At 43.3% G+C, this 27,306-nt stretch overlaps 1 protein-coding gene and 1 long non-coding RNA gene across 10 annotated transcripts in view; one reads left to right on the forward strand and one right to left on the reverse strand.

The window, feature by feature from the left end:
- Positions 1–1,369: 1,369 nt before the first annotated feature.
- LOC129501647 (uncharacterized) lies at positions 1,370–16,240 on the reverse strand. The gene is made up of 3 exons (XR_008662774.1): positions 15,638–16,240; positions 3,361–3,442; positions 1,370–1,617 (listed from the first exon to the last, which is right to left on the reverse strand). It is a non-coding gene; the product is annotated as an uncharacterized LOC129501647 (long non-coding RNA).
- Positions 16,241–16,330: 90 nt separating this feature from the next.
- The window catches only part of CAST (calpastatin), a 112,634-nt gene continuing 101,658 nt past the window's right edge, over positions 16,331–27,306 (forward strand). For 5 of the 9 annotated variants that reach the window (XM_055312808.1, XM_055312810.1, XM_055312813.1 and 2 more), the window contains exon 1: positions 16,333–16,492. In XM_055312808.1, coding sequence (XP_055168783.1) covers positions 16,418–16,492 — 75 coding nt within the window. In that variant the 5' untranslated portion in view covers positions 16,333–16,417. Of the gene's footprint in view, positions 16,493–17,664; positions 17,824–27,306 lie in introns of those variants that run through there. The other 4 variants (XM_055312809.1, XM_055312816.1, XM_055312811.1 and 1 more) reach the window with 3 other exon arrangements.

Raw genomic sequence — 27,306 nt, forward strand, 5'->3', positions numbered from 1 at the left:
GTTGAGTTTTATTTTCCATTTTCCTCTATGTTTCTGCTGTTTCAGGCTCAGATTGGCACATGAGCACAATGTGCTCTTTCTGAGAGGCTCTTCAGTGGTCTGTGAGCTTATCATATGTCCAGATTTCCTTTCCTTTTGTTGAGAAAAAGGTATCTCTTTGGTTATAATACTCAAAGTCATTCTGGGCACTTGCATGCTCTTGATTTTTTAAAACCCAGTACGTGAGAGATCCACTAATTTCTGGAAAGGGGAGAGTTGAGAGCACATACGGAGGACCATCTGGAATGTTGTCCCAGCCCATTCCCATCCTTCCAATCCAGGGGCCAGTAGGGCTCCATTACTTGGCCCGTTCCTGCCATCCCACAGTTGACTGAACCAAGGGTAGATCTGGCCTGAACTGACCCAAACAGGGTTGCCTTCCTCATTGGAGAGTGGGGATCAGACAAAGACATCAAGAGGGAGACAGAGAAAGACTTTCTAAGTGGCATAAATGTGACATGGAGCATGTAGACCTAAAATGCACTGTGGGAATTCACTGTGCAGCAAGCCAGCTTGCAGAGAAAGAGAGATGGGGCAGGCCCATGAGGGACGCAGAAAGGTGAGGCGGACACAGAGGAGGCCAGCTTGCTTGCAGCCCTCTAGCAATGAGTTGCCATCTCGTGAGGTCCAGCTGCATTCAGCTCTAGCAATGGGAGGCCCCTTATATCCTTGGAGCTGACCCTTCTTTTTGTTTTACCTAGAGCACTAGCTTTTTCTCTTGTTTAGCAACAGAAGAGTCTTGACAAATTTATAGCAGAAATAGAAAACCCCTCTTCTCACTACTGCACATCACTTGTGCCCATTCTCCTCATGGGGAAAGGCATCCCCATTTGGCTGTAGGCTACCATTCAAATTCTTTCCTCCCTGTTCGGTGTTCAGAGCAGAGGAAGAAAAGTCATCCTGAACCTTCCCTTTGCCTGCCTACCTTCTCCTAGCCTTACCCACCTTTCTCCATGGGAAGCCAGCTGTTTCCCCAAGGGAGGTCTTCTCGCTGGGCCATGCGTGAACCATGCTCTCTACCCTTCCCTGCAGTTTTCTACATTGCTGTTCTTTCTGGAAAGTCTCATCCCCTTGCTATCTAAATCCTGCACACTCTCCTGGACAGAGCCCCACCTACAGTGAGACCTGGCCAATCACTTCCCACATTTTTCTCTTCCTTTTCTGATCTCCCTGAAATATTTCTGATACATATTTACTGTCATTGAAAAATGCTCAAGATCTTATGTGGAAAATGTGTTTACAAAATAGCAGGTATACTACAGAGCTGTTGATAAAGCTATATAGCAATAAATCAACTGTGTGTTGGGATTTGGGGGTAATTTTATCCCAGTTTTATTTTCCTGATTTATGTTTTAATTATTTTTACAACAAACGCAAAATGTATAATAAAATAACATTAGGGAAGGTCTAAGATTCTTGATGTAGCTTTTGAGGATTTCCGTAACAGAGTCTTCTTGAACTGTTCTCTTCTCATTTATTCAGGTTAGCCTCTCTTTTCCAATATGTTGCCATATACTTGAAGATTCAGGTCACGCTTCTTATTTTTTTCTTACTCTTCATTTTTCTTGTACCTTAATTCTGACATAACAATAAGTTATTCATTGATTAACCTATTCTTGATAACATCTGAATAAAGTCATAGAAGAGCTTATACTATGTATAACTGTGCACTCTTGAAAGATAAAATATTCAGCCTTTCATTGTTGGAGTCTCTGTGACCACCATTTCTGTCTCCAACTTTTTCTCTGAAATACTTCAAGTATTACATCCTTTTTTTTTTAAAGGTTTTATTTATTTATTAGAGAGAGAGATAGAGAGGGCATGAACAGGGGGTAAGGTCAGAAGGAGAGGGAAAAGCAGCCTCTCCGCTGAGCACGGAGCCTGATTTCAGGCTTCATCCCAGGACCCCAGGACCATGACCTGAGGAGAAGATAGACACTCAACCAACTGAGCCACCTACATGCCCCCAGGTATCACATCTTCTATTTTCCATTTCATCATTTTAATATAAGCAAAATGATGACATGTCCAAAATAATACTGCTCAGTGTGAATCTTTTCTTTTTTTAGATTTTATTTATTTATTCATGAGAGACACAGAGAGAGAGAGAGGCAGAGACACAGGCAGAAGGAGAAGCAGGCTCCCTGCAGGGAGCCTGACATATGACTCTGAGACTTGGATCCAGGGACTCCAGGATCACACCCTGGGCTGAAGTCGGTGCTAAACAGCTGAGCCACCCAGGCTGCCCCTCAAGTGTGAATCTTAAGCAAATGGTAAATAATTCATTCCTTCAGTGATTTTGGCCAAATGCTATAAGTGAGCAGGCTCTATGACACAGGGCATTTAAGTGGAGGCTTCAGAGAGGTGCCACGTAAACATGTATTTTCCTCCTTGTATATCACCATGGGCTGATTGTATCTGTAGCTAGATTTATAATTAGGTACTATGGATTACTCAGTTCAGTCTTCTGCTTCATGTCTCTCCCCCAGGGTTTTAACTGAGCATTATTTAATGCTTCAGCTAAAGTGATATTAAGTCAATTATCTTTGCTTAAAAATATCTCTGTGACCCACTTGCTTTGATTATGAAACAAAACAAAGGGAGACATTACAACCAGAAATGGAAGAGACCTCCAGGCCGTCTAGATCTTGCTTGACCCAAATCGTGTGTCTTCTTAGGACCATCCCTGACAGCAGTACCTGTCCTCTGTTCAGGTAACTATGGCAGATAGGATTCTTTACTGCTGAGGCACATGGGCTTTAGACTCAGTTAAATATAGGTCTGAATCACAGCTCTGATACCTAGCTGTGAGCTCTCAGGCAATTAACTGAATCTCTCTGAGACTCAGTATCTTTATCTGTAAAACGAGCCTACTAATCCATACCTTGCAGGGCCATTATTTTTAAAAATGTGTTACAACGACCTTCTGATCTACACACAGATTGAACCTGTGTCTTAATATCTTCTCCTTCCTGAAACCCTATCAAAGGAAGAAAAAGTGAATTTAAAACAAACAGGCAAGTTATAAACCCACAAGGTTAAAGAGAATGGGACAAGAGACAATGAACAGATCTGAAACCAACACATTCATGGAAAATGGGAAGCGGAAGTGGAATGGTGAGAAGTGACTCTCCCAGCCTAGGGAGCGGTACCCTGCATGCCTGCAGAGAGGCTACTGATGGGGGCAGGGGGAATGGCACTTGGTAGCTTCAGGATTTGGAGCTGGGACATGGGCTGAACAGAGGGAGGTGGGTGGAAATCATAGGTGGCAGTTAGTGACTCAGGCCCTTTCTTGCACCTCACACAGCAAGGTAACTATACCTTTCCAACTTTGGATGAGATGGGAGACCCATAAAGAGGATGTTGGAGAGCGGGTGAGAAAATCAGAGGATCAATCCAGGACCTGCAACAGAGGAGAGATAGAATCAAATAATGTAGACTCTTCAGACATGCTTATCCACTGGCCTCAGACTGACTTATCAGAGCAGAAACCACAGTGGCAAAGGTGGCTTGATCTAGGCCACAAAGCAGACCAGAAGGAGAAGGACCAGAAGGAGAAGGACTTGGATATTTGGGCCCTAGTCTTCCAAATATGTAAGAGGCATGATAAACAATGGATTCTGGGAGAGGCTGCAGTCCCAGTCCCAGTCCCAGGAACCAGTGGCCTCTCATGGGAGAAGAGCTTTAATCGTGCCAATTGAAACAAAATGTTGCTTTATCAGACAGCCACAAAGGTCAGGAATAGGTAGTGAAAGAGACACAGTAATGCATTGTCCTTGCCAGAAACCAAGGGCTACAGAGGGAAGGTGTGAGATTCCCTGACATGGGACCAACAAACTGTTTTCTAAAAACAAATCAAGCAGCAAAAGGCTGAACATTAAATCCTTTTTAGCAATTGTATAAGATTAAACTGTATGTATTTTTGACCTCTCTAGGTCAAAAATTTGGAATACGGACAATTTTAGATGGTTCAACCCACTCGTCTAGAGAAGTTTCTTCTCCTATGATTGTCTCTATTCCCGTAGGATGGCCTAGGATGGCCATACTCGTACGGAGGTACCAACAACTCCTGCAACAAAAGTATGAATAGGGCACCTACCCACTTTTCTAGGCCCTGGGGGTAGATCAGTGAGCAAGAGGGGGTGAAGTCACTGCTGGATTAGTCAGACTTGGCTTAACTGGCCATCTTTATTGAGTACAAGTCCCAGAGCCAGGGCTGCAGAGTCAGTCTGGCCTGTGATGAATTCCTGGCTCTGTGTGACCATGAACGTGTGTGTGTGTGTGTGTGTGTCCTTCTCCAGGTTCACAGGGCGGAGAAGTACAGGATAAGTACTCTATAAATCATAACTGTTATATTTATTAGCACCTATTGAAGGAAACCTCCTTCAAAGACTTTACCATTCAAAGAAAACTGATATACAACGATTCTAACTTAAGTGCTAAAGCTTCAGTGCACAGTGAGAAATAAAGAGGTTAGGTCAGGAGCATAAACTTGGCACCGTGGGGCATTCGCGAGTGTTGCCAAGTGACCATATTCTGTTAAGAGTTAGCCTGGAAAGACCCATGAGGAAGTGAGTCTTCAGACAAGTTCTGAAAGTGAGTTTTGAAAGAGGGGAAGGAGAAACAACTTGCACAAGAAGGTCCCAAACCAGGAAATATAACCTAAAAGGTGGATTAGCTTTCCCAGGGAAAAGTGGTATTTTTAAATTTTCTTCCTAGAATGTTGTAGAAACACAACCCAGATTGAAAAGGTAGTTATTCTTTCTAGACTAAATGCCACAATCAGAATTCACATTCACCAGGGACATTTGCTAGGACAGGAAGAAACCGGAGAAGGCCTGAGCTCCTTTTGAACTGAAGTCTTTTATACTTTTAATATTCCCCATTTTAAATGTATTGGTTTGCTAGGGTGGCCCACCACTTTAGCTAAGACTGGCTTAGAACAACAGAAATTTATTGTGTCACATTTCTGGAGGCTGCATGTCCCAAAGCAGTGTGGCAGCAGGGCCATGCTCCTGCCGAATGTGCTGGTGGAGGATCTGTTTAAGACTGCTGTCCTAAAAAGAAAAAAGACTGCTGTCCTAGCTTCTTGGCAGTTCCTCAGTTTATAGCAGCACGTCCAACACATGCCATTCTCCCTGTGTACATATCGATGTCCCAATTTTTCCTTTTTATGACACTCATCATACTATACAAGGGCCCACCTTAATAACCTCATCTTAACTAGATCGTTTTTGTAAAACCCTATCTTTAAATAAGGTTGCATTCTGAGGTGTGGGGTTGAGACTCCAACACATCTTTTTTGGAGGGACACAACCCAGAACACTGGGGAAAAAGAAACCGATCTAGTCATAAAAGTGATTTTTGGCTAGTATGGCCCAAAGTGATACCTCTTGGGAAATATCCCAAATTCATATAAGTAAAAATCCCATTAAAGCAAAAGTTTTACAAAGCAAAGACGCTTCTTTGCAAGAAGGCTATTCTCACCACAGAACTATGTGAAGTCGATTTGAGTAACAAGTCCCCCTTGATGAATGACTTTGTGCAACCAATGCTTTTGGAGTCTGAACTGGATCTAATTAACAAACACAATATAATGAAACCAGTAGGGTACCATTGAGCTTGCAGTATGGAGAACCGAGCTGTTAACAGAGTTGTGGATTTTCCTTCCTAGCTCTGTATATGGCCTTAGGCAGCAACATACCACCCAATATCCCCTCTACCTATCATCACAAACATACCCTCAGTGGAAAAGCCAAACCACTCACAGGAGCAGAAATAACCCATGGTTCAGAATTATTCCAAAAAATGGTGGGAGAGGGGACAGTATGTTTATTACAACTTTTCTTGTGCTGGTTCACAACACAGAGAGTGTGGGCATCAGTTAAGCTTTTCCTTTTCCTCCTATAGTTCTGGAAAGTGATCTTTAGGAGCACAATTTATTTCAAGAAAGCAAAGTTAAAAGTTTCAGAAACTCTAAGTGCTAAAGTTTAATCTGTAAATTATATGTGCATTTAATATATAATATGTATTGGTCATCTGGAACTGCAATTGAACAAAAAATGCTGTATATATTTTTAAAAAACTGAGTAGAATAATAAAAAAAATAGAAGTGATAGATAACCCTCCTCCCCACTTCACATCCCTAATCTCCCATGTTCCTCAGCAAAGGCAACCACTGTTTATAACCTTTTATATATCATTCCAGAAATAACCAGCACAAGGAATATATCTGTGGTTACATAGAAAGTTCTTAAAACATATCTTTTTTATTTTTACACAACACTAGAATGCTTTATACGGATTCTTCACACTGCCTTTCTCAATTACTAATACATCTTACAAGACGGTCCACATTGGCTCACAGAAACCTCTCTTTGAAATGATTGCATTTTTTCCTATTATATGGTTATTTCATACACTTAACCCTTCCCTACTGGTGACCACTTAGCTGGCTTCCAGTTTCTCACCATTATGAATGATGCTGCAATGAACAGTTTTTTTGTGTGTCTTTGTACATGTATATATATACAAGTACATTTGTTAGAGACATTCCTAAAAATGGAATCACTAGTGCAAAGGTATGTCCAATGACATCTTTGACTGATGCTTGCCCAATTGCCAACCAAAAGTTGTTGGATCAGTTTATATTCCCATCAGCGACGTGGGATGGGAGCTGTTTCTTCTCTATACTATTGCCAGTGCCATGTATTGTTCATCAGTTTTTTTCTCTCAACCTAATAGGATAAAAAAGGGATCTGATTGTGGTTTTAATATGCATCTGTTATTTTGAATCATATTGGAGCATCTTTCCACATGTTAATAAGCCATTTATACTTCTTTATCTGTGAATTCTCTATTTGTATCCTCTGTGATGTTCCTACTGGATTTTTGGTTCAATTATTGGTTTAAGCTCATGTTTATATTGTTTTTATTTATACATTTTTTTCTATGAAGAACTTTTAAATTTTAATATAATCTTTTCTTAACCTTTTCCTCATTATTTTTTAAAAAGACTTTATTTATTTATTCATGAGAGACACAGAGAGAAAGGCAGAGACACAGGCAGAGGGAGAAGCAGGCTCATGCAGGGAGCCTGACGTGGGACTCGATCCCAAGACTCCAGGATCACACCCTGGGCAGAAGGCAGGCGCTAAACTGCTGAGCCACCCAGGGATTCCCCCTTTTCCTTATTATTTTAATCTTTTATTAATCTTTTCCATTAGGGCTTCTAAGTTTTGTGTCATTTTAGAGAGAGCTTTCTACTCTAAGATTATAAAAAATTATACTCCCATATTGTCCTTTGGCACAAAGTTAGGGATGTTCTCACAGTGTTTTCTACTCTCTGACATCATTAAAAAGGTAACTATTTATATAGAATTATACAAACTCATATTTCACCCCTTAGAAAGCAGCAGTCACACTACCTTATACATTTAATTTAGAATATCTACCTTTCCAAAGTACTTGAATCTAAAAAATTTAAAGTTTAGTATTAGATAAAGAGAATCCCTGTCAGTTGTAATAGTCTTGAAAATCTTACAAATGGATATTACATTTAAAACAAATAAAATAGGAATAATTTTTACATTCAAGAATAATTTGAGTGTGGGGTAGAATTAATGACTTGCTTCCAAAGAACAAAGTATGGAAAGGGAGAGATTGCAACTTTTCAGTGGAGAAACGTGCAAACCCCACTTTACCCCAGTGATGGAGGTTCACATCACCCCTGGTAAATCATGTGAACATCAGGAGTCCTCTGTACAATGTGATAAGGTCGCTTATCACTGTAATATTCTTCCCCTAAACCCATAGTCTTAGCCTCATCATAAGATAAACATCAGATGTTTTTTTTTCAAATTTAAGAACATTGTACACAACATCTGACCAATATTCCACAACTGCCAAGGTTGTGAAAGACAAGGAAAATCTGTCACAGACCCCAGAAGAGACTAAGGAGACATGACTATGGTGTGATATCCTAGACTGGAATCTCAAGCAGAAAAAGGACACTAATGAAATAAGGTGAAATTCATGTGAAGTCTGCGGTTTACTTAATAGCCATACCTATGTTGGTTTCATAGTTTTGACAAACGTATCGCTGTATTTAAGATGGTGACAATAGGGGAAATAGAAACTGGGAACTCTACTTTGAACAGATAATCTTTGCAACTTTCTTGTATATCTAAAATTATTCTAAAACACAATTTTATTAGAAAATCAATTTCATATTTAATAAAAATTTTCTGAGAACAAATACCCCTAAAATATCGGAAATAAGTTATTTGTAATAACCATTTTTAAAGGGCTAAGGGTAATTTTCCTGCAGTTCATTCCTGCTTGTGAAGAGGCTGACCAACATGAAACGTGAATCTGCCAAGTAACAAAATGACTGCTGCTATGAGTATCTCTTTAAAATCTCTTGGAGAAAAAAAACAAAAAAAAATGAAAAAAGAATAAAATCTCTTGGAGAGTTTGCAAATGTAAATGAGTAAAGAGAAGAGTAAGTGACCATCCTTATAGAAGGATCTTAAAGTGTTCTTTTGAAATTACAGATAGTCCTCATGTTAAGGAAGAGGTTTATATGAGAGCTTTTTTTATGACAGCTTAGTTGAAATATAATTTATATACTATACAATTTACCTGTTTTAAGTATAAATTTCAGTGGTTTTAGTATATTAATAGACGTGTCAATCAGCAGTCAATTTTATCACCTCAAAAAGAAACTCAAGACCTCTAGCTACCCCCCTGTCGTAATCAACACCCCCACCAACCCTAAACAACTACTAATCTATTTTCTGTTTCTACAGATTTGCTTATTCTGACATTTCATGTGAATGAGTACTATATAACCATTTGTGACTGGCTAGTATTATTTTTATATTCTCCAAGTACACTCTGAAGAACAGATAGCTAAAGTATTTTAGATTTACTTTTATCACTTCAGATATTAAATCACTCACTTAAAAATATAATTTCAATCCCCCACCCCAAGGCATCAATATGCAAACATTCCACTCTAAATTCCATGACATATTTGGTTTTGTATATAGCAAAGCATAAATACAGAGAAGTGGCTAGAAGTACTAAACCACCTGATTCAAATGCTAACAGTGTCATTTAGCAGCCCTGTAACCCAGGGTAGATTATTCAACCTCTCTGGGCCTTAGTTTCCTCTCCTATAACAAGGGGAAAAGAATATTTCCTACTTTATAAGGGTGTAATGAACAAATATATGCAAAGTATTTTTAAAAGGTTTTATTTATTTCTGTGAAAGAGAAAAAGAGCACAGAGTGAGAGTGAGAGCAGACTCCCCATTAAGCAGAGAGCCCCATGAAGTGTTCAATCCCAGGACCCTGAGATCATGACCTGAGCTGAAGGTAGATGCTTAACCCACTGAGCCACCCAGGTGCCCCTATGCAAAACCTTTAAAAACCTACAAATTTCTAATACATAGTAAGTTCTATGGCTTTATCTATTTCTGTTATTATCAACTATGAGAGCATTCGATAGCATTAGTATGTTTAGACAGTTCTCCTGACTTTCTGATCTTATATGATCCAAAACCATTTCAATTACAGGTATCCTTCTAAATTGTCCAGTCTATTTCTTTCATCTTTTCAAGAGGGAAGTTTAGCCTAGAAAAAAAAACCCAATAACATATTCTTATGCATTCCATAAATATTTATTGAGGACATATTATGGATTCTAATATGGGAATGTGGGAGGGGGGACAAAAATATTCAAGAACAGAGCACATGGTCTAAACATATTCTCCAACTACTGACTAGCACACCTTCATCTTGTTTATGCACAGACTTTACCACTTAAGCCATTCTCCTAGATAATTCAACAGTCAGAAGCATGATGCTCCTACTCAGATAGACATCATAAGGGAAAGGAGGCTTGGAGAGCCAGGCATAGTCTCAAGTTCTGTGAATAAGACTGAAATGACCCTTTCCACCACAGTGTCTAGTAATGGGTACAGATAAACAGTATAACAGGGATCAAAGAATGTTAGTATGCACAATGATTGCACCTCCATTGTACCCTCTAGGAAGAATTAAATCATTGCAGAAGGAAACAAGGAAAAGAAATAAGATAACATCTTCTGATTGTTTTTTGGGGGGAGTTTATAGAAGAAATTTTGAAACAGGGGGAGACACTGGAAGCAAGATAAAAAAAGAGAAAGAAAAAAAAAGAGAAAGGATGTTTAAGATATTTTGCTGAGTGTTCAGGTTGTGCGCCCACTCAGGCATTTTTCAATTGCAGTAAGAGGATTGCAGTAAAGATTGAAATGCTTTTAGTTACTTTTGGGATGCCAGAGCCTTGTTTCTTTAAATATAAACTGCGTTTAGGATCAGGACGTGAGAATCTTGGACTTTATATGGGGGGTACACAGTTAGGATGCAATGCTGCGGGAAGTTAGCACTTAGGGAAAGGAAAGGGACGAGTATTCCAGGGAGTAGGAGATGAGCAAAAGCAGAATTGGGAAGAGTGGAGAGTATCCCAGGATCTGAAAGCAGGGGGGCATGACTGGGGCACAGCCGCCTGAAGGCATAAAGCTGCAGTTGGGACTGCCTAGGACAAATCCTGCAGGTCCTGGGAGGGCATATTAAGGAATCTAAACTTCATCCTGTTGGCGCTAAGGAACCCTCAAGGACTGTAAACAAGGAAGAGAGATGATTCACACAGCACTAGTTAGTTGTTGGTCTCAAGAGTGTATGAGTCAGAACTGAGCTCTTTGCATGGACCCATAGTCCCAAGGATGGAAAGTCATAAACCTAAGGGAAATGAGTAAGGGAAGCAAAACACGTCTAGCTTATAGGAAGGCTTCCTAGCAAACAGGGGTCTCTTCTACCTACTTCCTTGACTGCAGCCAGACCTAGGAGCAATCTTTCCTTTTCACTTTAAAAACACTATTCTGTATGTTGGTAAATTGAACACCAATAAAAATTAATTTATATAAAAAATAAATAAATAAATAAACATTAAAAAAAAAAAACAAAAAACACTAGGCAGGGGATCCCTGGGTGGCGCAGCGGTTTGGCGCCTGCCTTTGGGCCAGGGCGCGATCCTGGAGACCCGGGATCGAGTCCCACATCGGGCTCCCGGTGCATGGAGCCTGCTTCTCCCTCTGCCTGTGTCTCTGCCTCTCTCTCTCTCTCTGTGACTATCATAAATAAATAAATAAAAATTTAAAAACACTAGGCAGGGCAGCCCAGTGGCTCAGAGGTTTAGCGCCGGCTTCAGCCCAGGGCCTGATCCTGGAGACCCAGGATCAAGTCCCACTTTGGGCTCCCTGCATGGAGCCTGCTTCTCCCTCTGCCTGTGTCTCTGCCCACCACCCCCACCCTGGTCTCTCATGAATAAATAAATAAAATCTTTAAAAAATTAAAATAAAAACACTAGGCAAAACTGGAAAATCAAAACATTTATTTTCCCTTCGTTTCTAATCTTTCTTTGCAATCAGATTTTAAAATATATCTAGATTGCCGGTGGTAACAGCACAGCTACTGCAAAAAACAAATTGTTCTTCAGTGACCCCTCTTGAGGACAGAAGTCATTGTAGAAGGGGGAGAACTTTAATTAAACGGGTAGTATTTTCAGACCTACTGCTTAATCATGCAGCATCTTGACAGCATACTTTAGTAATATGAATCCCCCCCCTTACTTCTATTTTGCAATGTTTTCTGGTGTTATATCGCACTGAGCAATGTAATGGATGTAATAAGCTACCGGAATCCCCTTCAGGAACAAAAGAGTCCTTATTCCAGCTCCTGGGAGGGCCACCAGGACCCGACCCTCCTCTCTCAGCTCCTCTGTGGGATGCCACAGCTTCAGAGAGCCACCTTTCTCCCCCGAAGCCATGCTCCCTTCACCCTCAGCCATACCCAAGGGCTAATGATGCAGGCTCATCAGGGCTCAGCCCTTTCTCACCAGCCCCCAACCACTCCAAAGAGCACCCCGCCATGGCCATTCCCTGCAGGGTTATGGGAGGCTTCTGCTGGGTCAACTTCTCCCTTAGCCCATCCTCCCTCCCTTCCCTCAGGTGTTGATCCCATGAGTACTTCCTAATAAATCCCTGAAAAAGGAGAAATGATCTCAGTCCTTTTTGGTCTACACAGACAAGAAACAGGAAGTCCCATCATGCTGAAAAACAAGGCCTGGCGGTATTTTGCAGGTGTTTTATTATCTGCAGGCACATAAAGGATGAGAAGGAAAACCTGTGGGCCTCGTTACAGGTATATGTGTGACTCAAGTTCTTGTTTGGTAACAGTGAAAACTAAAAAATACTTCATCTGCTGTTTATTCTTTTCTCTCTTTATCCTCTGTTGCTCCATCCTTCCATCTCCATTCTCTTTCCCTCCTGCCACCCCATCAGCCACCCAGACACAAGCCCAGTGTGATCTGAAAAGCAAGGTGTCCTAGTCCATTCTGGCTGTTGTAACAAAATACTACAGGCTGGGGAGCTTATGCAGCAGAAGTGTTTTTCTAGCACTTCTGGAGGCTGCAAGTCTGTGACGAGGGTGCCAGTAGAGACCAGTGAGGGCTCTCTTCCCAGCTGCAGACTTCTTGTATCCTCACACGCAGAAGGGGCAAGGGAGCTCTCCTGGGGCATCTTTTGTAAAGGCATTACTCTCCACGAGAGCTCTGCCCTCATGATTTAATCATCTAAAGGCCCCGGCTCCTATGCTACCACATTGGGCATTAGGATTCTAATATGGGAATGTGGGAGGGGGGCACAAAAATATTCAAGAACAGAGCACATGACAAAGCTCCTGTGGTCTAAACATATTCTCCAACTACTGACTAGCACACCTTCATCTTGTTTATGCACAGACTTTACCACTTAAGCCATTCTCCTGGATAATTCAACAGTCAGAAGCATGATGCGTCTACTCAGATACACATCATAAGGGACAGGAGGCTTGGAGAGCCTTGGAATATTTTGCCTACATCTTTGCCTATTTGCAAAGATGATTCTTCTTCTTCTTTTTCTGGTTTACTCTGGACAATGTCACTATGGAGTAGAGCAAACCTGGTGGAGAGTCTCAAGATGGCTGACAGGACAGGTACATTTCAGTGGGATTGATAGGCACTTGGATATCAGCTAAAAGGTCCAGGTTTTCTCGAGTTAACTTCCATTCCAGAAGTAAGTGGCAGTGTAGAAAAAATACCATGCAAAGGAAGGGGACTATTCAAACCATGAGTACCTCAGGTTTGAATCCTCCTGAATCCTACCCCCTGGCCGGGTTACCACAACCTCTCAGCTGTCAGATCTAATGGACACTCTTCATCCATTGTCCGACCCAACCTTTAAGTGAAATGTCATATTGCTGATCAGCCCTTCCTTTCAGAAGCCCCTCCTCCCTTGGCCTCTGGTACCTACTTCCTTCCTCACTCTGACCATGATGGGCTGGCTGGGGAGACGGGGAGCTCAAGGGCTCCTTCCTCCTGCCCCCACTGTAGCTCCTTCTCAGGTTCCACTGGCTTTTTCTCCAGTCTCCATCCTATCTTTCTTTTTCTCAGTTTACATGTTTCCTGATGAGAAGTGATGCGCTCCTGAACAGCTCCTGCAACAGTGGGGATGAAGAGAAGATACAAGGTGGAGGTCATGTGGAGGAGGTTACAACTCAGTCAAGTCAAACAAGGCAGGAGGAAGGAGCCCTTGAGCTCCCCGTCTCCCCAGCCAGCCCATCATGGTCAGAGTGAGAGGTCCCTCAGGATCCTGTAGTGCTCTTGGAATATCTCTGCCAGCCCTTACCCTTCCTCCATGGTCATGTGGTGGTGAATTTGTCTGTCTTTCCTCCTAGACTTTCAGGTCCCCGGTACCTCCACAGAGCCTGACACAATGCAGTCATCCTGTTACTGAGTAAATGAAGGAATGTGCAAATAAAAATAAAACAAAGGTGCCATATATATTTAAAATGACCTTCTCTAAGGTGTTCAACTGCTGGTCATGGTATCAAAGTTCGAATTCCTCACTGACTACAAGAGAAAGTGAAAACACTGTCTTCTTTCTTCTTCAACTTATTTGTAATTCTTCTTTACTGATCATCATCAATGCATAGTTTAGTCCATAATTGATCTGCTTATGGAGTTCCAACCCTTAAGCAAAGCCTGAAGGCTAATGTCATTATCTCTTACAGATTTTGATATCAATTATATCACCTGGCATGGCAGCTGCTTGGTAAATAGTAAGTTGGCAAATGGATTGATTACTTCTAAACTTGCACCAGCAGCTCCAACCAGATGGGTAGGCTTTTTTAATATTTCCTGAACTGCCCCCACCCTTTCTACCCCTGTCCACATCCCACCAGCCAGCCTGCCCACTCAAGCTTCTTTTACCTTCCTAAAAGCACTAAGCCCCACAGAACCCCAAACTCCCAAAACACATTTGTACTTACTCATACCTGCCTCATTGTCACCCAAATGATGTGTTACAAATGCCGGATGACTCCAGCTAACCTCTAAGTCTTTGGAGTGCAGGAAATATGCATTTTTATCTGTATATCAATTTCTTTCACAATGCTTTACATGAATGAAAGACTTTCAAAGAATATAACACTAACTGGTTTAAGTTCAATTTTAAATACCCTTTAGAAAACACCTCAAATTTTAATCAACAAACCATTCTTCTTCCAGACTCAGAATAATGTGTCAGGGATCTAAAGCCTGAACCTAGGTCCTCTAGGATCTTTAGTATGGATATGTTTCTGGTTCCTGGGCCTAGAGATGGGGCTGCCTATCACCTGGGCCCTGTAGTTTGTGTGCTTATTTAAATTATTGTAGGTGTTTGGTTGCATTCTTAAGTCATTTTTTTTCAGGCTTATGACATATTTCCTCCAATTATGAGTGTAATTCATGCCACCAACCAATTTTTCTTGAATGGACAATGATAGATCCCTTATCCAAGTCATTTCATTTTTATGGATAAATTCTCACACTGTAGCCTGTGTGCTGAAAATGCTAGTTACATAGATAATAAGCAAAACTTTTAAAGAGGAAATCCATTTTCATCACTCCTCTCTGCTCCCCCCATCAGGAATGCTGCTAGTCTGTAAATGAAGACAAAAATCCCTAAATACAGCATGACTACTCTTTTCCTACAACCTGGCTTCTCTCTCAGCAAATGTCTAAAAACATAACACTGCAGAGAGTGGTCACCCTCGGGCCCAAAGTGTCCATGCCACCCCAGGGAAACGGGTTCTTTTTTCTGATCACAAACCACAGAATGGAAGGGTGACAGTCTCAGCAGACGAGCATTTTCTAGACAAGCTTGTTATACTTCACTTCCAGGCCTAAACCAGGAAGTGCTGTTTAAGATGAGTCAAAGACTAAAAACACTTTGGCCTCGGAAACAAAACCGGCCAGGCTCCAGAAACGCTACAGGGGTTTTAATTTGGGACTATTCTTTGGTTTGGACTGGAACCTACGGCTTCCTACCCCCATAAAACGTTTTAAAACTTTCAACATTGCGCCCTCCCGCCCCCCCCCCAAAAAAAACCCCTCCAAGTGAGATGCCAGAAAATACACACAGGAGAGCGTACACACCTACACAAACAGACACATCCAGACAAACAAATGCACAGACCCATTTGTTTTTTGTGATCCGCTTCCTTATCTAGACGGTCCAGGCTTGGGCCAGATTTGAGTTGGTAAATTCTTCTCCAAACTAAACCCGGGCAGATTGCAGGAAAGGTGTTTGATTCTGGAGATAGGGACGCCCGGGTGGCTCAGCGGTTGAGCGTCTGCCTTCGGCCCAGGGCGTGATCCTAGAGTCGTGGGATCGAGCCCCACGTCGGGCTCCCTGCGTGGAGCCTGCGTCTCCCTCTGCCTGTGTCTCTGCCTGCCTCTCTCTCTCTCTCTGTGTTTCTCATAAATAAGTAAAATCTTTAAAACAAAAATTCTGGAGACCTGTTTAAGGAGAAGGGTCGAGGCGCAGCCGGGCCACGCCCGGGTCCCGCTCTCCCGTTGCACAACTGAAAGCTGAGTTCGGGCAAGTCGAAGGAGGAACCCTGAGACCTGCAGCCCCTCCCCCCTGCGACCTCGGGGAGCCCCGAGTCCTGGGAGGCGGGGAGGACCTCGGGGCGAAGACCACGGGGCCGAGGGTGTTCGGCTTCAGCCCCGGAGTCCCGCAGCGCTGGAGCCGGGGCCGCAGCCAGCAGCCGGCAGGAAGGGGAGGACCCGGCCGGGCAAGGGGGAGCCCCCGCGCGGGCTCGGGGCTGGGTCGGAAAAGCTGCCTCACGGGCGCGCCCGCCGGCCCCTCCGCCCCCTCCCTCCCTCCCTCCCTCGCTCGCAGAGCAGCCCCGCCCGGGCCTCCCTTCGAGGCCCCGCTGCGCCCTCCCGGAGGCAGCGATCCCGCGGCCTCGCCATGTCTCAGCCGGGCCAGAAGCCCGCTGCCTCCCCGAGGCCCCGGCGCGCTGCCGCCGCCCGCGACACCCAGGAGGTGAGTGGCGCTCCTCCGGGAGCCGCAGGGCCGAGCTGGGGGGAGGGGATCCGAGCCCCGGAGCCCCGGGCCGCCTCCGCGGGGCGTGACCCGCCCTGCCGCCTGGCCCGGGCGCCCTCCGGGGCCGGGAAGGGCGCGGGGCTCAGGCCCGCCGCCGGGCAGGTGGCCGGAGGTGACCAGGTGTCCCTCGGGCCCGGCCAAGTGCGCCGGGCGAGGCGCGAGCCCCACAGGGGCGGCCGGGCCGCGTCGGGAAAAGTTGGGTGGTGAGAGGTGGGCGAAGGAAGAGAGGGCTGAGGGGGGCGGGAGTTCCTTCGAGGCCCCCAGAGTGGGGGGGAGTTTAACTGGAGCGCGGAATCCCCTCTTTCGCTTAAAGCCGGGGCTGCAGGGCGTGGCCGCCCCCCGAGAAATAACGCAGCCACCCTGGCCAGCCTCCCGCCGCACCGGGCGGGGCGGGGCTGCGGGGCGGGGCCTGAGGGGGCGGGGCTTCCCCGAGAAATAACACAGCTACCCTAACCAGCCTCCCGCCGCACCGGGCGGGGCGGGGCCTTAGGGGGCGGGGCCTGAGGGGGCGGGGCTTCCCCGAGAAATAACACAGCTACCCTAACCAGCCTCCCGCCGCACCGGGCGGGGCGGGGCCTGCGGGGCGGGGCCTGTGGGGGCGGGGCTTCCCCGAGAAATAACACAGCTACCCTAACCAGCCTCCCGCCGCACCGGGCTGGGCGGGGCCTGAGGGGCGGGGCCTGCGGGGGCGGGGCTTCCCCGAGAAATAACACAGCTACCCTAACCAGCCTCCCGCCGCACCGGGCGGGGCGGGGCTGCGGGGCGGGGCCTGCGGGGGGCGGGGCTTCCCCGAGAAATAACACAGCTACCCTAACCAGCCTCCCGCCGCACCGGGCTGGGCGGGGCCTGAGGGGCGGAGCCTGCGGGGGGCGGGGCTTCCCCGAGAAATAACACACCTACCCTAACCAGCCTCCCGCCGCACCCGGCGGGGCGAGGCCTGCGGGGGGACGAGGCCTGCGGGGGCGGGGCCTGCGGGGCGGGGCTTCCCCGAGAAATAACCCCCTACCCTAACCAGCCTCCGGCTGCACCGGTGGGGCGGGGCCTGCGGGGGCGGGGCCGGCGGGGCGGGGCTGCTTCGGGTGCGCCCAGGTGCCCTGCCTCCTGCTGACTGCGGGCGTCCAGAGCGCAGAGCCCGCCAGCTCCCAGGCAGGCGAAGTGGGAGCCCCGCGCCGGCCGCTCCGCACCCCACGTCCTCGCCGAGCCCTCCGCCACGCGCGGCTCCGAGCCCACCGACTGTGGCCATGGCATTCGCTAGCTGGTGGTACAAGACGGTAAACGCGAGCGATCGTGCCTGGGCAGGAACGGGAAGGGGATGATTGCTCTGCCTTTCCGGGAGTGCGGATGGATGAGTGCTGTCCGGACTGGGGCTGGGAAGGGGTGGGGACCACATGCGACCTCTTCCCGGGACTTCAGGTTGGGCTCCGGGAGAGGCCGAGACTCACCCTACTGTGGTATGCACGAGCGCGCCCGGGCGTGCGAGTCCGTGTGAGCAGAGAGATGCAGGAGGCCCTGCTGGGCTCTCGAGTTGAATGGGACAGGAATAGTTCCGGGAGGAATTCCGCCCCTGGATGCGGATGCCGGAATGAACTCAGCTCGCAAGACCTAGACCTAGCGTTTTTAACTTGTGAGCAAAGCTCGAAACTTTTAGAGAAATGTTCTTGGACATGCATTTTCCAACACAGAGGAGGAGAGGCAGCCAGAATGGGGGGGGGGGCAAGGAGAAAACCCAAAACTCCAAGGAGCAGTAGCAACCGAGATCAAGAGCTTTGTTGAGAATGAGACGGTGAGAGAGCGATTCTGTACTTTTTTTTTCCAAAAAAAAAAAAAACAAAAACAAAAAACACGAATGATGTGTTGGTAGGCGAGAATCAAAATATTTCTATCCATTGATTGATGTGTGAATTTGAAAAACTTAAGTTTTTTAAGTACACTTCTTTCTCAGCATGTGGTATTGGGAAAAGCAAGGTTATTCTAATTAGACACGCTTTAGAGAGAAACCTTGTATGGAAATCAGTAAACTGTCACTGATAAGCCAGTGGCCATTCACTGAACACCTACTATGTGCCAAGTCTGGTCCTAGCCTCTAAGTACACAGTGGAGAATAAGATAATAGTTCTTTTTCTCAAAGGGCAATGAGTCAACATTTCTGAACCTGTTTCCAAATCTGTAAAATGAGGATCATAATAGGCACCACATAAGGGTTGTGAGGACCGATTAGATTCGTGGATCAAAGTACCCCCCGTACCCATAGACTTTTAATGATTGGGAATTATAGTTTCCCTAAAGATATTTCTTTGTAATTGTTTCCCATTACGTTTTCTGGGCTTTTAAAACATAGCATCTTATTTATGTGCTGAAAGCAAAAGTTTGCTTTGAGTCATTATTGTCCCAAGGTTCTTATCAAAGTGCACCACAGGAATTATCTGCAAATATGGATGGCAATGTTTCAGAGGTGACATCAGACTTCTCTTTCCAAATTCATGATTCCCTAAAGGAAATTCCCTAAAGGAAATGCTGGAATATTTGAAGTAGTTTAAATCAGTGCTTTTAACTTTGATATGTTTAGGCATCGTCTGTCATTTTGCTAAGATCTTATACTCCAATTTGGGAACTACCATAAAATTTTTTTGCCTCTCAGGATCAGCAAATTGTCTGTGATCAGCTTTGATTCTTCCCAAACTAATGTTATCTGAAAGAAATGTGGTGTGTCACATATGTAATTTAAAATTTCCTAGTAGCCCCATTAACAAAAGCAAATACAGGTGAAATGCATGCTAATAATATATTTTATTTAACCCACTATATCCCAAACGTTATTTCAACATATAATCAAGGTACAAACTGTTGAGATACCTTAGATCTTCTTTTTTATATTAATTCTTCAAACTCCAGTGTTCGTTTTGTACTTAAATTGATTCATACTTGGCTACATTTCAAGTCAAAAGGCATGAGTGGCTAAGGGCTATAGTATTAGAAGATATAGCTCTAGACATGGCTCCTAACCATTTTTGTCTGTTGGCCATGAGGGAGTGATTACAGACTGTTCTGAGAATTAAATGAAAGCTATAGACCATTTTCCCTTAGCAAAATACACAAACAAATACACAAAAGCTCATCCATAAATCCTCTAAAGGTCCACAGAGCCAATTTATAACACATATATTTCACATATATACAATATAAATTGTAATATACAATAATATGATATATAATTTAATTATATAATATATATTCTGTAATATAATGTAATTATATAGTGTTATATACTGTATAATATAATATGATGGTATATACTACTATAGAATAATTATATATAAATGTATGATTTATATATAATTTATATGTATTTTTATCATATATATCATATATATCATGCATATATGTATACATAATGGTTCTGATACACCCTATAATTTAAATATCTTTACTAGGACCCTTTAAATACTGAAAAAGATTGTGAACGACCTCACTTTAAAAATCTAGGCAGAAAAGATAAAATAATTAAAAGGTGTATCTATGATGTTTGTTTAAGGGAGTGCTACCTATAAAGCCAGTCAGTGAAACACAGTACAGTGTATATTTCCACACTGAGTACTATCAATATTATCAATCTTATCTTCCAAAGAATTATGTGGTTGTAGGGAGAAAAAAAACAACTTTAAAAAGCTAGATCTTAAGAACATCCAGTGAGCATCATAATGATGAAGCATGAAGGAGAATAAATTCAGTTGACATCAGTAATCACATTCCTGAGTCATAAGTTGACTCGATTAGGCCCTGTTAATTAAAGGTTCTTAGCCTAATTAGACCCATAGCCCCAGTGGCAGCATGATCAAGGAGCCCAGTCATTTGGGAGGCACCATCATTGTGGCCATCCTGGGAAGAGTGTCACAAGCCTTCCATGGCAGGACAGACTACTTGGCTGCAATGACTTTTAGGAGTAAGGAATGCAAATTATAGAATCTGCAAAAAGCACATAGACTTTGAGTATTTGGGAGAATGGAGGTCGGACACAACTTTCCTCTTTTGGATGACAGTTTCTAAACTGGTTTGCTTCCCATTGCAGATAAGATTTTTAAATCAGGAGTAACATCTGATGATATTGTTCTTTCATCAGTTTTGGTGATTCCCAGAGAGTAAATTATATTCTCCAAGCGCTTTTTAAAAAATGGCACCGCTTGCTGGGGATGGAAACCTGGGTGACAATTTGAGATTCTGAGGTAGGCATTTAGTTCTCAGTAGGTTGTCTGGTGTAATACAAGAGTTCTCTTAGGAGCCCATCTTTATTCTTTTCCTTGACATTTCTTGTTTTGTCTATTTGTTTTATTTCTGTGGTGGTAAAATATACACAACATAAAATTTACCGTCTTAACCATTTGTAAGTGTAAAATTAAGTGAAATTAAGTACATTAATTTTTTTTAAGTTTTATTTGTTTAAGTAATCTTAAGTACACCCAACATGGTATTCAAACCCATGACCCCAGGATGGAGGGTAGGACGCTCCACCAACTGGGCCAGCCAGGCGCCATGTGTGAATTCATATTCTTGTGCAACCATCACCACCATCTATCCCCAGAACTCTTTTTTTTAAAATATTTTTATTTATTTATTTATGATAGTCACAGAGAGAGAGAGAGAGAGGTGCAGAGTCATAGGCAGAGGGAGAAGCAGGCTCCATGCACCGGGAGCCCGATGTGGGATTCGATCCTGGGTCTCCAGGATCGCTCCCTGGGCCAAAGGCAGGCACCAAACCGCTGCGCCACCCAGGGATCCCCCCAGAACTCTTTTTATCTTGGAAAACTAAACTCTAAAGCCATTAAAAATAAATCCCCATTCAATTTACATATATCCACTTGAATACATAGCACTGTATTCAAGTATCTGTGTTCCTTTTTTTTCTTGACGTGTTCTATTGTTAAAAAAAAAGTGTATCAGGTATCTTTCAGTTAAGAAAAATGTGAAATAACTCCATCCAATGAACACTATTTATGTAAATTGCCTTCTCAGATGGAGGAGACATTTATCCCAGGGAGAAAAGGAGTTTATAGTTAGAGTTTCCTTTAAAAAGTATGGAATTAAAAAAAAAGTATGGAATTCATTTTGACTGTTGAGAACTCATAGAACATAAAATGATTTGGTAAAGGGCAAAGGGCAAATGTGTTCATAGGTCATTATTGTTCACCTACTATGTGTCAGCTTCTGGAAAGAGTTCCATGGACCTAGCAATTGTGTGGGTATTCATACTTGATCTTTTCTTGTATTTCTCATAGATAAAAATCACAAGCATCCTAATGACTACTACAAAAGCAGCAAAGTAACTATGGAAATTCTCATGGCATCTTCTTTGAATTCAAAAAGACTTACCGCAGGTAGATCCCAGAAGCTGAACTTGGCAGTGAGACAATCAATCCTACTTCTGAAAACTGAACAAAAAGAGCATGTGCCCTTAACAGTATCATTATGACTTATCCATGAGAATGTTAAACTGTTAGTAAAAGCGTATATTGGAGTTTAGGTGAAACATCGAGTTTTCAGAATTTTGGGCATGCATTTAATCCTTAATATGTGTCTTTTATATGAGAATCCCAAAGACCGTTAACCTATAATTTTATAGTTTATACTAAATGTTTTTAGAGGAACAGAGAGATATCATGTATTAACAGGGCAGATCTTTTATTTCCTTATATATCTTGAGTAATTATTCTCTATATAATACTTAGCACATGATAGCTACTCATCAATTTTTTAATTAAAATAAGTCAACTCTATTCTTCTCTAGGAGTTTGGAGTTTTTAATATGAAAACCAAGTGAATGGCTAGGATATTGCCTTTGGGTAACTCTGGGGAGATACATATGCTTGAGATAAGAGGCTTCTAACTTTTTCAAGACTTTTTATCACAGAAGAGAGGATAATATAATGAATTCCTATACCCATCACCATTAATCATTATCAACATTGTAATGTTGTGCCACTCTTCCTTTATTTAGTTCCCAGTCCCATGGACCCCACCCAACACACATACATACATACACGCCCACATACACATACATACACCTCTCCCTTCCAAAGTATTTTATTTAATGTATTGTTTTTCAATACGAGAGAGAGAGGGAGAGAGAGAGAGAGAGCGCGCACGAGCACACATGGTGTGAGAGATATCATGAATGTGAATGAGATGGTGGGAAGATGGGCTGTGGGGGTAAAGGGGCAGAAGGAAAGGGAGAGAGAGAATCTTAAGCAGGATCCACATCCAGCTCAGAGCCCCACGCAGGGCTGGATCTCATGACCCTGAAATCATAAGATCATAACCTAAGCTGAAACCAAGAGTTGGAGGCTTAATGGACTGAGCCACCCAGGCCCACCCCCCAGAGTATTTTAAAACATGGGAAACTGCACATTTAAGTGTCATGCCTGTGACCAACTTGGTGTAGATTGCTTAGAAAAAGAATTCTCTATTCCCTATGTACTTTGTTTCCCTAGATGAAATATGGAAACGTGAGACTAATATAATATACAACCATAATAGATAAAGTACCAAACACAGATTTATCAGATGAACCTGGTTGCTTTGTACTTACAAAAAATAAGAAGCTACATTCTCTGCTCTAACATTTATAGCCTTAGAAAATGAAACCTTTAAACCTTTGCTTACGTCTTTTATTCATTTTACTGTTTCATAATTCAGTACAATCCTGTTGATGCCAGAGGAAAACCAGGGAGTGGAATAACTTTTATTGTATTCTTAAAATGAGCTAGGCAGTGGGCCAGGCTTCTCATTAACATCAGCTCCTTTCAGAAATATGTCAGTCCTTGGGCTAAGTACTGTCAGTTTCAATTTACAAGTAGAAAACAGAAAGGTTAAACTGTGTGCCCAAGGTCACATAGCCTTTCACATCCAGACTTTTTCTGTCCCATCAGAGTTTGTCAGAGAAAGGAATGCAGGGAATTGGTAACCCAGGTAATGGAAGAGGCTGGGAAGTCAACTGGGGAGGGTGAGCCATCCCAGAGATAAGAACTTTCAGGTAGCTGCTCTCATTACTACGCAGGAGGGAGCTGGATCACCCTGGGGAAACTGAAATTACAGTTAGCCCATCCTGCAGGAGACAATACTACAGTCTCCTAGAGGCAGAAAGGAGGGGGAAAGACCACCCACTCATCACCTCCAGTCTCCTGTCCCTGCCTCCCAAGCCTGAGGTCATCCATCCCAAACTTCCCAGGTCCACTGGTCCATGCAGCAAGGAGGAGCTGGGCCAGGGATTGGGAGGAGTGGGGGGCGGCATGTGAGGAATTCACCTGAAGGCAGAGAGGCTCCCCAGAGAGATGGTTTTATAGCAAAACCAGCTTTACGTCTTGGTCCATCTGTTGTTGGCTGAACATCGCTGTTGTTGGCTGAACATCGCTGTTTTAGCAAGCACAATACATACAAGAATAGATTTTAAGGTATTTTGCTGGAAATACCAATTTACGTGTCATCTTTTAATTTTTCAAGCCTTTTTTTTTTTTGGCTTCTTTCTCTGAACAGAGCAAAAGTACTTCTCAGGCAATGCTTAGAGGTTTATAGAAATAACACTTATTCAGTCAAGAATTATTTGTCACACCCCTACCACAGGACCAGAAACATCAGAATATAGTTTACCATCTGGTGGGGAAGACAAAATATACACTTAGGAAGGAATCAGGAGAAAGAGAGTATAAAATAAAGTGCTAATTTGTTTGTATAAGACACTAAGTAAATCGAGGCTAATGAGCAGATATGAAGATAAAACAGGCCATAAATAGGGCAAGGCTCAGAACTAGTCGGGAAATGCTGGTGTGAGCACAGGGCACTGTGCTCCTTCCTTGAGCAATCAGAGGTTACCCAGAGTCGCCCCAGCCAGGCTGGCCAGGGGAATCTCCTGGTGGGTGCTACTCAGTGAGGTGATTGGAGGAGCAGAGCCCTCTGCTTCCTGTCAGGGTGCACACATATCTCCTCCCAAAACCACTTGTCTCCAGTCCTAGCAGCATATCGGAATCTGCTGGGAAATCTTAGGAAAATGTGTCTGTGCTCAGGCCCAACTCCAGACAAGCTAATATCCTACACTCTGGCATGAGTGTTTCCAAGTCTCCTAGGTGTTTGTGACCCACGTTTGAAGGATGAGACCCCCACACACACACCCCCCACTAAACGAGGGCTTTCTGATCCTTAGACGGGACCGAAAGGAGCTTTTCGTACCATACGCAATGTCAAGGCAGTGTGAGAGCTGAGCTCTGTGCACAGGAAAGTCCAGAGGGCACCAAGATAAGCTCTTATTGCTTCATGACTTTGCCACAGCTATTGCTGGCATGCAAATATTGATCTCTATGGCCTTGCCTCCAAGTTGAAGAAAAAAAAACTTTCAAGCTCTTTTCAAATAATCTTTGCTGTTTTTTTTAAAACAATTTTATGTAAGCATAATTCACAAACTCTAAATTCACCCATTAAAATATGCAATTCAGTTCATTATTTTTTAGTATGTTCGCCGAGTGGTGCAAGGGTCACCTCTTTTTTTAAAATTTTAGAATGTTTCTGTCATCCCCTTAAAAGAAAATTCTGACTTTTTTTTTTTTTTTTTTTAACAAAGCAAAGGCATTTCAGAAGCATAGTAGCATTTGGTACTTTCTCAGCTGGGCTTGCATTTGCAGAAGCTCAGTTTTTTTCTGTCTTCTTTCTTCTTTTGTCTATGTGTGGAAGTTTGCTCTATTTTTCTTCTGTATTACATATGCTCTTGTCTGTGTGTCTGTCAGAGTGTGTGTGGGCAGCAGTGGGGAGGGTGCCCCGATGCTCATTAGCACCAGCCCTCAGCTGGGGGAACTCACAGGCTGCCGGCCTGACTACTCTTGGCTCCTGGTGATTTCCTGACAGGTTTATGGGTTTGCTCAGATTTTAAACATAAAAATTCTGTTTCCTCCAATGAGGAGAGAGGACAGCTATACTTGCCAAATACACAGTGATCCACGGGGGTGAAAACAGTTTGGAAAATTATTTCTTTTTAAGGGAAGACGGTGAAGTCCCTTATCTGCCTTTTCCCTGCTTCTGAACTCCTGCCACTCATACCACCACTTTCATTTTAGGTCCATGATGCAATTTCTACTGCAGCAGGGTTAGTAGCATCCTGCTCTTCCTGTCTTTGGCCTCCAGCTCCTAATACAGGATTGAATTTACAGACAGGACCGTTTGATTCATTTTAGAAAGCAGGCCAGTTTCAGAATGGAAAGCTTCTGTTTTGGTTTGTTGCTTTCATTTTAGACTATTGGATTGAGATTTTTCTTGATGTGAATCCCAGGATCTCAGCTAGCTTTTCACTCGATCCAGAGTAGCCCATCTATGCTCACAGACTATATGATCTGGATATGTGGGGTGACGGAGGGAGGCCTCACCTTTCAGATCCTCAATTTCTATATCCATAAAATGAGGTGACGGTGTGTGCTCTGGAGTTGCGGTGGCAAGTGAAGGGGATCCCTTAGGGGAAATGGTTAACACTGGGCCAGCACAGAGTCAATAGATGCTTAGAACATACTCATTTCCTTTCTCTGATCTAGAAAAATCTTCCATGGATTTATCAGTTTTGTGGTTTGCTTCCCTTTCTGGACCTATCAGTGCTTTTTTCCTCCTCCATGCTTCTCTCACCTCTCCCCACCCTACCCACGGTGCATAGAAATGGACAAAACTTTCTCTCTTCCCTCTTAGGCTTGCTGCAGGTTCCTAAGGTCGGTTGAACCTGACAAATCATCCCCAAATATTTCACTGCATCAGCTCAGTTATGTAGAAAGTGCTCAATTATGCCATGAAATACATAATGAGGCACTTTGCCTGTTAACTCTACTCAAATGTTAAGAAAAATAGCAATAAATTTTAAAAACTAAATAAAAGGGCAGCCCCGATGGCCCAGTGGTTTGGTGCCACCTTCAGCCGGGGACCTGATCCTGGAGACCTGGGATCGAGTCCCATGTCAGGCTCCCTGCATGGAGCCTGCTTCTCCCTCTGCCTGGGTCTCTGCCTCTCTTTCTCTCTCTGTGTCTGTCATGAATAAATAAGTAAAATCTTAAAAAAAAAAAAACCTAAATAAAAAATCAGGCACCTTGAATATCTCTCAGTGAGAAGATAGAACTGATTTTATATCACTAATAGACTGCTGAATGTTGAATAAGCCCCGAGAAATGGTCTGGGCAATGGGTCATTCATAAAGGTGCTTTTCACTAGAAATTGAATGGTGTTTGATATTTTTTGTTAATTCTCTTAGAGTGATGATGATGATATTGGAGTTACTTGGGGAAAATTCTTCAATTTTAGAAGATGTTTAGTGAGATGTTTAGGGGTAAAGTTTTGGGATATTTACAATTTACTTTGAAATGCAGGTACATATACAAACACAAATAGATCTGTCTGTAGTATAAGCAAATATGGCAAAATGTAGCAACAATGTTAATAGTTGTTGGATCTAAGTGGTGAGAATATTAGTGCTCATTGCATTTTTCTTTTAACTTTTCTGTGCGTTAGAAAAATTTTATAATAAAAAGGTAGGTTGGGGCACCAGGGTGGCTCAGTTGTTAGACATCTGACTCCTGATCTCAACACAGATCTTGATCTCAAGGTAGTGAGTTCAGGCCCTGTGTTGGGGCATGGAGCCTACTTAAAAAAAAATAGCAAGCTAGAAACTTGGAAAATATAATCCATTAGATTCCTAAAAATTGTTCTCATTTGATTGTGTTTTTTATGTCCGTATACTTTTTTTT

Source organism: Nyctereutes procyonoides, unplaced genomic scaffold (assembly GCF_905146905.1).
Source record: "Nyctereutes procyonoides isolate TBG_1078 unplaced genomic scaffold, NYPRO_anot_genome, whole genome shotgun sequence".
Classification (NCBI taxonomy): Eukaryota; Metazoa; Chordata; class Mammalia; order Carnivora; family Canidae; genus Nyctereutes; species Nyctereutes procyonoides.